This window comes from Oryctolagus cuniculus, chromosome 13, assembly GCF_964237555.1.
Source record: "Oryctolagus cuniculus chromosome 13, mOryCun1.1, whole genome shotgun sequence".
NCBI lineage: Eukaryota > Metazoa > Chordata > Mammalia > Lagomorpha > Leporidae > Oryctolagus > Oryctolagus cuniculus.
The window spans coordinates 21,060,257-21,071,501 of NC_091444.1; the positions used below are offsets into that span (position 1 = coordinate 21,060,257).

Consider the following 11,245-nt stretch of genomic DNA (forward strand, 5'->3'; position numbering starts at 1 on the left):
AACGTGCCGCAAAGCTTATCATGCAGTAAGTACAGAAGCTTATTTACCAGTGCTACAACTATGAGGTCACTTCTGCTGAAACCGATGACATAAGCTGCTTGACAGATCTAACAGATATTCTATAAAATGTATTCATTTAATGAAAAATCTTTTCTACTATAAACAGCTATCCTTGTGTATACCTTATACCATATCACTTATTGCTGTACCACTTTTGGTCACTGACCCAAGTTACATGACAGAAACAATCATTATGTGTTAGAGCTACAGTTCTGGTATAACCGAGGTACAAAGTAGGCACTCCAGTATTTGTGCTTAGGGCCCAAGTTTAAGAGTTTTGTTAGAAGCTTAATTTTTTATTTTATAGAATTAATATCCAATCTCCTGCAAGAGCTCATCTCTTGCCACTTGCCCAAGCAACCCAGGAAATTTGGAATTCCTCTATTTTGTTTCTAATCACCTGGTCCTGCTGTTCCCTGTCCTACTGGAGTGCTGTTCATATCACTCCCTCTCCAATCAGACATTCACCTCCTTAATAATCTTAGTACTCTATTTACACTATATAGTCTACCAATTCTTCCTGCCTCTCCTACTTACTGTGAGCTTTTTGTGGCCAGGGAGTTGTCACCTCTTCATTAGGGACCAAGAAATGTAGCTAATGGTTTAGGGACTTGGCATCAGCAAAGGAGTAACAAGGGAAAAGCCCCAAATGGCCACAATGGCCGGGGCTGGGTCAGGCCCAAGTCGGGAACCTGGAGTTTCTTTTGGGTCTCTCACATGGGTGCGGGGGCCCAAGCACCAGGAAGCTGGATCAGAAATGGAGCACCCGAGTCTCAAACTGGTGCCCATATGGGATACCAGTGTTGCAGGTGGAGGCTTGACCTCCTACATCACGATGCTCGCCCCAGGAAAGTTCTATTTCTAATTGAAAACAAAGAGTTTCTCAAAACACCATTACTTACTTTAAGTGCCAAAGCTAAACTAACTCTTCGGTATAAAGTGACTATCAATAACAAGAACTGGGAGGTCAATACAAGATTTCATTACAGAACTGAGGTTAAAAACAGATTTTTTAAAAATGTACTTATTTGAAAGAAAGAAGAGAGAAGAGAGAGAGAGATCCACCTTCCATCTGCTGGTTCACCACCCCAGTGGCCGCAACGGCCAGGGCTGAGACAGGCTGAAACCAAGTTTCCTCTGGTTCTCCAGTGTGGGTGGCAAGCGCCCAAGTACTGGATCATCTTCCGCTGCTTTCCCAGGCCATTAGCAGGGAGCTGGACTGGAAATGAACCAGCACCCATGAAGGATGCTGGCATTGCAGGAGGTGGTTTTACCCGCTATGCACACAGGCCCCCGTAATTTTAAATACACACAGTTCACACTCATATTTGGATATGTCATTCAGCTTAAAAGTACGTAGGTCTTAATAGTAATGGTTCTAGCACCAACTAGAAGAATTGTCTTAAAAGGTTTCTTGCTCCTTTCACTACAGCATTAATACCAAAATACCTCCCTGTGTTCAAATTCTTTTTGACTTTATGGCAGTCTCTACAGGTTACCATTTAGGCCAGAGAAAGTACTAGAGCTACTAGATTCTCGACAATCTAATCCAACCTCTATCTTCCCTGTACTTTTGCTAAAGCAATCCAAAGTCTCACTCTGTTCCATTACAGAGTGGCTTTACACAGCAATTCCAATGACCCAAACGTCCTTGTCCATAGCTAACAACTTCTGGTATCCTGATCCCAACACACTTTCTCCCAACTTGCTATTATCTGCAGATCTCATCAGTGTACCACCAATGTCTTCATTTACATCATTAATAAAGACAGGCCAGGAGAGAGCCCTTTAAAGCGGCAGTGTAAGTATCCTCCCAGGATGATGTTGGCTCTCTCTGCGCATGGCTACTGAGGCCCACATGCACCACAGTGAACTACCGTCTCCACCTTACTCACAAGGCCCTCATTTTGTCGAGGTATCAGAATCACTGTCGAAATAAAACCCTGGTATTTTCACAGAACTGTTTTGCTCTAGAAAATATTTTTAAAAAATGAGATGAATTCATTTAAATTGGCAATATTTAAAACATTTTAGCAATAAAACTGTCTGCTCAAACAAAATCTTCCCAGGAAGTACAACATAAAACACAGCTGATTAAAAGAGAAGGCAAGGCCGAGTGTTTAGCCTTCTGGCTGACACCGGTGTCTCCTATCGGAGCGACTGGTTTTGACACTGACTCCAGCTTCCTGCTGAGGAAGACCATGGGAGGTAGTGGCGAAGGTTCCAAGTAACTGGGTTCCTGACACCCACATGGGAGCTCTGGATTGAGTTTCCACCTCCTGGCTTCAGCTGGGCTGTCCTGATCACTTCAGGCATCTGGGCGGGGGTGGGGGATGAGGTGCGTGAATCAGTAGACACGCGCTCTTTCTGCTTCTCAAATTTTAAAAAAAGTTTCTTAACTGGAAGCATTTTAAGAGTTAACCTTGTACTGCAACTTCACTTTAAAATGAGCTTGTGTATCATGTGCAAGAATAATGAAACCTGGTAATCCCCAAGCTCTCCATGAAAGAGACCTGCTTACCTGCAAAATTGCTTGTCTTTGAAAACGAAAGTTGGAAACAAATGTTTACGCTAACACCACAGGCAGCCAGCATCCTGGGGCCTGATTTACACAAGAGGCTTTGTGTGGCTCCATGATGACTTTCACTAATCATTACAAGTCACTTCAGATGCGAGTGACGCACCTGCACTCGCACCTGAATCCTGACTCACGCACTAACCTCACACGCGGGGCAAATCATCTTCAGTTCCGCTTACTTGAGGAAGCCAATGCTCAAGGCTCAGTTCTGTCATCCTCACTGAAATGCGGCTCTAGGCTCACTTTACCACCGCAAGCTGTTCAGTGGTAAAGGCTATTTTCCACCCAAGTCCTGCCAACCCTGTGCCCCACAGGCCACTGCCCACACAGGCTACTAACCTTCCTCTCCCAAACTCAACTCTTTCACAGGACAAATGCCCCTGCAGTCAACAATCTGTGCCCATTGTAACCCGGGTTTCCGTCTTTCCTTTCTTCTATCCCTCAAAGATGACCAAGAAACCTCGTGTGCCATGTTTTCTCAGGACACACAAGTGTTGGTTCAGAGGGCACAATCCCTGAACTCAACTCGGGTTAATTTCTTAGAACTGCCTCACTCGTCTTGACCTTCAAGTTCCTTTTACTTCAAATGTGCTGTTTGGACTGTATTATACGGCACTCTTATGTTTAAAATGTAAAAATTAAAAACAAAGTCACAAGATCAAAGAAACTTTAAAGACAAAAAAATTTAGAAAGGGCTACCAAGTTTTTCAAGTAGAAAGTTCTAATTTCTCAAGAATGTTGTTGTGAATGAGCTAGACACATGCCTCAATCTCCTACTGAATATTTAACCAACTTCCTTTTTAGTCCAAATGAGTAAGTACCCATTCACCATGTCCAGTTTCACCAGTAATACTTTTTTTCAAACTCACAAATTTCATTGAGTATTACAAGATAAAGTGCCTCTAAATAATCGGCTATTTTTCCCAATATAAGTTCAATGCAAAATCTATGCAATTGGGACTGAAGGGGGTCCCAGACTAAGCATTACCTAGTTCTGATCTGAAGCAGAGGGTTTTGGAAACTTGTGGAATCGCCCAAATTGTCTAACCCAATCACCAGGGATAAACCTGTAACTAAGTGAGCTTACATGCCATTCATAAAAAAGTCATTTGGTCTGGCCCTGCCAAAACCACCACAGGCGGGGCTCAAAACTCAATGAACCTGTAGCAGGCTAATTTTTGATAATTTTGTATGGACCATGATGTCATAAATATTCAAAAGTCCCTTGGCAGAAAAAAAGTTCTCCACCTCTGGTCTATCGACTCATTACAAAGGAAAAACATGGCGTAGTAGTGCAGGACAGCTCACCTAACAGGAAAGAAAATCGCAGGATTTGAGGGTAAATGCAGCATCTGGGTATGTTCCACGCACAGTGCTCAAGGGTGGACCGCAGAGCGGACCCAAAGCCTTCATCCTCAAGCAAGGTGGCAATGTAGATATGGGGTTCCACGGCTAGCTGCGAGGGTCTAAGTCCAGACTAGGTCTCTGTCAAATGACTTAGAGTCCTGACAAAAGTGTCATGTCTCATTTATGATGCATCCTAAACAAAAAAGCGAAGTTTCTGACGGTCTGACTTTGCAGCTGCACTTGGGGAAGGTGTGTTATCGGTCTTTATGGCTGTGGAATGTCCTTGGCCAGTGAACCAGTCCCATCTGTAATCTCAGCCCAACAGCAGGGTGGACTTTTACGTTCTCAGCTGAGCTAATTTTTAGTTTCTCAAGTAGTTCATCATCTAGGTCATTTTATCTTGACAGATAAAGGATTCTACATTCCAACCGAAGGTATCCTAGAAGATCACCTTGCTTAGCAGATAATTCAACAGATGCACAATTCTAAAAACATGTATCTCTAAGAAGCACCTGAAAATATACAATATCCAGTGTGAACACTGTAGCAGCTGTGGTCTCTCCAGCTAAAGTATTTCAAAAGCCTAGATTTGTGACTATGTAAATGGTAGTTATTTAAAAACACTACAAAGTAACTCTAGAACCATCAGGTCCACTTCCTAAAATCGATAGTAATCACTTTTTCATAAAATAAAGGGATGTCCAGTTTGACCAAAGTGGTCCTACACTAAATCAAAGGTTTCCTTCTACTGTGTACAACTCAGGAGTCTCCCAGATGGTGTCTTTAGTCTCAACAACCCAAAAAGTGATTTCTGTATCTACAGTGAGGTTGTAAGTATCTTTGCAGCCAACAATTTTTTTCTAACTTGACTAGAATTTAACATTAATACTGCTAAGTTCAAGAAACCAAATGGCCCATTTGACCATGCAGACTGTAAATCACAAGTGATAAAGGGACAACATTCCCATGGACTGTAATGTGGACAGTGTCTGTTACAGTATGGTGGCCTTTTACATTTCTGGGAAAAACATACCCTAAAACCAAAACATAAAATTTTATTCAAAATTAGCTTTCTCCTTCTTAGTAACCAGCTATTTTTAGAGCTGGAAGAAATTAATGAGATTTGAAAACTATAAAGTGCTTTGGAAGCGCAAGGTCAGTTATCCAATGGAGCTCCCATCTTCCATCATATAAATCAGAGGCAAAAACTCTTGTCTCCTGATTTACTGTGCATGCTCCCGTCCACCAGTTTTACAGCTAATTCAGATTTAAAACACTAAGAACAACCACTTACCTTAATTTGTAACCTTTTACATATTAAATCAATCCCTAACTTTAATCTTAATTTTCTAATTATAATGCATTAACACGTTTTATGATAGGTGTTGAAACTTCTTCAAATGCCAAGCCTTTCTTTTAGTCCTTTTATATGATGACTCATAGTGACAGATTATTTTGTTCCTTGGACAACCCTACTTGATCACATATATTTACTTTTAATACGCCTTAGGATTCAGTTAACCTAAGTCTGCTAAGCATTTCTACATACACATTTTAATGTAACATGATCTGGTAATTTTCTTCTTCTGTTCTTTAGGTGGCTTTGAAATCTATACATTTAGTTTAGTCAGAGGAAATTATGAAATGCATAAAGTTAAAACAGGGCTGACATTCACATTTTCCTCCCAAGGACTCACACTAACCACTTCACTGGATTTTTCTCCCCAGTTAGGTGTCCCTTCCTTTAACCCCCTCACATACTCTATTCCCCTGACCCCACAAGCTCATTTTAAAGTTAGCCAAGTCCTATCATGTACTGCTAAGCCTTCCAAAGATGACCTGTGCTGCCACCATGAGGAAGGGTAACACAGAGGCCATCTCACAGGACGGGGAGGATCACACACTAGCAGTGAAATTCCTGCTTCGCCTCTCATTGGTGAGCTATGCCCGTTAGTCTCTACAAGCCTCAGGTCTCACAACAAAATAGGGATAAGATAGACATTGTCTCAACAGTTACTGCGTGATTCTGAAATATGTATGTAAAGTACCTGGCAGAGTATTTGCCAGTAAATGAGTTCTACTGATTTTCAAAGGTTTTTAAAAGAATGTATGCTATTATGTTAAAGGTATACAATCTCAAATACACAATTTGGAAATCTATAAAGTTCTGAAAACTTAAGCATTTTTTTCATAACTCCCACAAAGGTATTTCAACCAGTTTGTTGAAAATGGAATTATATTTTGGTGAAAAAAATTTGAAACCCACATGTTTTGTAATATGCATTTTTCATTAACTTTTTACAGGCCCCTTGTATTTTGGCACAACTTGACCTAAATGTGAGACTTTTTACTCTTTATTAACTTGGTGTGAAACTGCTTTTCACAAAATACTGAAGTGTTTTACTAGTGGGACATGAATACACTGTACAATCCTACTCCCATGTTAAATGTGAAAATTCCAAATTCCCAAATTCATATGGTCCCACTAGTGTGAAACTGGGGATGCGGACCAGTAAGACTGTGGAATAAAATACGGCACACACAAATCTAGCAGAAAGGAGAGTTGCTAACATCTTTATTCTCTCAAAACCAGTCTTGATCTCTACATCTTAGTTCTTGGGGTTTCAAAGTCATCAGTGGTAAACTGAAGAACCCAGACTTTATTTCTGAAGTTCCTTCAAGTTCTTTTTATTTAATACTTTTAATTTGAAAAGCTATCTCTAACAACTTTAAATATTGGACAAAATGCTCATATTAAAGACATTTTGGCCATGTTTTTGGCAAAATATTCCCCAGAGCTAAAAATGTATGTATTAAGAATGTACAACACTGGAGAGACTGCTAGTGAGCAAACACTCGACCATCACCATGCCAAACACCAGGCAAGAGTGGTACCATGCAAAGAATGCCAGCTCTGTACTCAGGAAGTCTGGGTTCAAATCTTCTGTTATTACAGTTATATAACCTTGAGCAACATATTCTTTAAACTTTGTTTTGTTATAGATTTAAAAAAAAGGTCCCTATAACAGAGCTTGTCTCTGTGCTTTTCCTCAAATGTTCAGTATGCTACTCCAAAAACCACATTTTAAGCACTGTATTATAATCTTTAGTATAACTAATTACATGGATACGGAGAAAAACGAATGCTTTAATGTTCTTTTATTAACATTAACTCCCTGCCATTATTCATTTTATAAACTACTACACTATGTTATCTTCGATGGCGTATCTTTGTAGGCCAAGTCTACAGAAAGGATTATGTCTTTTTAGAGGAACATGGCATGTAAGTAATAAAATGTACCAGAAATGTAAGAGACGAAAGGAACCAGGCTCAGCTATAACCCCATTTCCTAGGGTATTAAATTTGTCTTCATGTGCATACTGGGAACCAAATTCCACACAAACCTGAATATACTTCTGAGTTTTCCCTTTAACCCTTTTGGTAAGAGAGACTAAGTTTTAGTCCAGGCACATGATTCTTTGAAAGAAAACAATCTGGACTATTGGGAAAACTGATAATTCTCATATAATGATAAACAATCTTTTATCAACCTCTAAGAGGCTATGTGTTAACGTCTAAATCTTCAATAGCAAACGTTCCCTGCAGTCAAGTCTAAAGGAAAGACAAGCTACAAAGCACGCTTCTGTTACAAAGAGTAACTAGACGGCTGGGAGTGACTTGGACCACTTTCAGCAAGGGAGGAGGATCTCTGCACCCCACGCTAAATTTTAAGAAACCTGGTTTCGGTTTGGGTGAGCCAGTAAATCTCCTGGGCTTTCCCCTCATCCTTTTTCCTTCTTCCCTCACAAGTGTCACAAATGCACTGACAAGTTAGAAATGCCATATGTGTTCTTTCATCAGCACTGGCAACGTATTGACCAGGCAGAAGGTAAAGTGATTATGACAGAATAGGGTGAGCACTGGAATTAAGAAATATGGGCGTGGGACCTTGGGACCTAGCAGTGTGTGAAACAAGGCACTTTACTTATGTCTAGGTCCCGTAAGTCCTCTGTGAACTGAGTTTGCCTCAACTTCTTTCTAGCTCTGAGGCTACAATTTTATGCTATTAATCTGACTCTAAGCTCTCCTTTACAGGTCAGTAACTATAAAAGGTAAAGACGGCTACTGAAGAATAACACGCTAGACACAGGGCTATGGAAAATCATGCTGTAGCCAAATGGTCCATCATATGTTTTATCTGGAAATCTGTCAAGGTACCATTAGCGTATTTCTTAAACACTCTTTAAATGTTTAGGTTCATATTAAAAACAAAAATCAATATTTACAGTAAAAATGAGCACCGGAAAACTCATCAGAATCATATACAGGCTTGAGTACAGTACAGCACTGCTGTGAACACTGGCATTTCCCCCACATGGGTTTATTTTTAAATAAGGGCAATCAGGGCAGGGGTTGTGGCACAGCAAGGCCAGCCGCTGTGTGGGTTGCTGTGTCCCATCCGAAGCGCCTAGTGAGTCCCGGTTACTCTGCTTCCAATCCAGCTTCCTGCTAGGACACCTGGCAGGCAGTTGATGATGGCCCCAACACTTGAGTTCCTGGCACTCAGGTGGGAGACCCAGATAGAGTTCCAGGCTCTGGGCTTAGGCCTGGCCCTGGCCCAGACTCAGCTGTTGGGAAATGAGGGGAGTGAACCAGTGAATGGAAGATCTCTCTCTGCCTTTCAAATAGTCATAAAAAAAAAAAAAAGGCTGATTATTCTGAAATCAATGTCCTTTTTATGGTGTCAAATGTCTTATAGATTCTTCAACTACACTCAAACAGCATTTCCCTGGTCAGGCCTTTTTATTGCCAAATTTAACAAACCACCAAACTCAAGTTTAATTATTTCTGCTTTATTATTGGTCACCAGCATATTAAAGACTTCTTTTAAAAGGAGTTACAAAGAGACTTTATCACTAAAATATAATCAGGAACCAAGTTGCTCTGAAATTAACTCGAAAGTGACAAATGAGCCCACAATATGATAACTTCACCCTTCAATTAGAGGCAACAAACAAGGTTAAAATTGTTAACATCAAGAAAAAAGTTGTGCAGAAACCCTAATGCCTCCAAAAAAAACTGTCAGAATGTGCTTAATATATTCATCCACACATGCTAAAGTTAAAAATCCAAGTTTCACAGTAAAAAGTTCTGTTCGTGTTCCAGTATCTAAATCTGGGAACATAAATTCGGGCAGATGAAATAAGAAAGTCACTACAATAAAATAAAAAGTCAAAACTTAGTGAAGTTTAAAAAGTGGAGAAATTAATAATTCCACTATACAGTAATTACTCCCAGAAGACAAAAAATACAATCCAGATAACAGAAATCTTTATTATAGTAGTCACTTTTACCCGATCCTAAGGAAATATCTCACGCGAGATGATGGGCTACAAGTCAATTCTCATGTCACACACAAAAAAAATGCGCGCACCACTGTCGCAAACAGCCATTCGGACGCCTCGGAAACTCGCGAAGTTAGCCAGAGGCGCGGGTTCAAACCCGGCGGCAGGGACGGGGCAGCCAGGGAGGCCGCTGCGTCCGCGCTCCCACGGAACCGGGCGGGACAGAACCCTCCCGGGCCTCTGTGGAACTCTGAAGGAACTTCCCTTTGCACAAAACTTGGAATGAAGAAAGGGAAGCGACAACTGTTCGACCATTTCCAAACTAACCCTGCGAGCCGCCGGGCACGCACCCCCCCCCCCCGGCGAATGGCACATTCCACACGCCGGCCCCCAGGCGGGCGGAGGGCGAGTCCACCGGCCGCGGGGGGAGCGCCAACTTGTCCCAGTGCCCAGAGTCCGAGGGTTAACCCCACGTAGCCCCTTCACCATTCCCGCCGCTCGGGGGAAGGAGAGGGTTACGAAAATATCCCGCGACGTGTACACGGGAGCGAGGGGAACGAGAACCTCACGGGATCTGGGTCGCGCTGTTAACCCGCACCTCGCTGAGCTCCGACAATTCCCCGAGCAAGGACACTGCCAGTCGGGGCGAAAGGGTCAACTCCGGGCTTCCGCCTCCTCGAGCTCCGAGGTGGGAGCGAGGCCGCGGCCCGTCCTGTTTTCGGGGTCCCGTCCCGAACTCCCACTTTGGAGAACAGCGCGGGGCCCGCCCACGCCCGGCCCGAGCCCGGGGGCGGGGCCGGCCCGCCCGCGGCGTGGGGGACCACCTCCGGCCCGCGACCCGGGGCACCCGGCGCCCCCACCCCCGCGCCGGCCTCCGGGGGAAGGGCGAGCCCGCCGCCGCCGCCCCTCCCCGCCGAGCTCCGGGCCGCGAGGGGCCGGCCCGGGAGGTGGGGCCTGCCCGCGGGCGCTGCGTCCACACCCTCCCCCCGGCCGCTGGCGGCTCGGGAACACCCCGCCCGCTCCAGTGCGGAGGGTGGGGGAGGCAGCCGGGCGGACCGGAGCCCTGCCGCGGCGCGGGGCGGGGAGGGCGCGCGCGCGGGCGCGCAGCCGCCACCCCCGCGCAGCCCCGCGCGCCAGCGAGGCCCCCCACGCTCAAGGGCGCGCGCGGGCCCCGGCAGGGCGGAGGCCGCGCGTGGCACCGGCGAGGGCCGACTCCAGGCTTCTGTCCCCCACTCCACACCAGGCACCCCAGCCCCCTCCAACCCGCTCCAGGCCTCGGACTCCGCACTGACCTGACAGGCCGAGACATGTTCGCTGTCGAAACAGGACCGAGTCGAGAAGCCAAAGACCAGGACCCCCCCCACCCCGCGCGCTCGGCGCCCCACCCCCCCCGAGCTTCGGCCGATGGGACCGCTGCCGCCGAGCCCCGAGCTGCTGGCTTCTCAAACTCCGCCGCTCCTAGATTCAGGGCCCCTGGATCAGACGAACCCCCCTCTCCCCCGTCTCTTCAAAATGGATGAATCAAACCAGCCGAAAATGCGCCAAAGCCACCGTACAACCAAACGCAGTAGGGCTTGCGCGCTCCGCCCCAACACGCCCGCTCATTGGCGACTTCTGCCAGATGCGCCCAGCTCATTAGTCCGTTTGAATCATCACGTCCCTGAGACCCCGCCCCGCGCTCTGATAGGCTCCACCTCCCCCGTGGGGGTCCTGTTAGTCAAGCTGTTCTGAGAGCGCACGGCCGCAAAACAAAAATGGTCGCTGCTCAGCCCGCCTCCCGGCTTGCACTCCGGAGTGGCAGATTCGCCTTGGGTTTTCTCTTAGTACAACCAGAAAAAAAGATTTATGTAGGGTCCGGCATCGCTCAGTGTTAGTGTAATGGTGTTTCGTTTCGCCTGCCTTGATCACCTAGAA

At 45.0% G+C, this 11,245-nt stretch overlaps 1 protein-coding gene across 2 annotated transcripts in view; it reads right to left on the bottom strand.

Moving 5' to 3' along the window:
* Window positions 1–11,013, bottom strand: part of NUCKS1 (nuclear casein kinase and cyclin dependent kinase substrate 1) — a 34,535-nt gene extending 23,522 nt beyond the window's left edge. For both annotated transcript variants that reach the window (XM_051821244.2, XM_051821243.2), the window contains exon 1: window positions 10,624–11,013. In XM_051821244.2, coding sequence (XP_051677204.1) covers window positions 10,624–10,640 — 17 coding nt within the window. In that variant the 5' untranslated portion in view covers window positions 10,641–11,013. The remainder of the gene's footprint in view (window positions 1–10,623) is intronic.
* Between the last annotated feature and the right edge of the window lie 232 nt (window positions 11,014–11,245).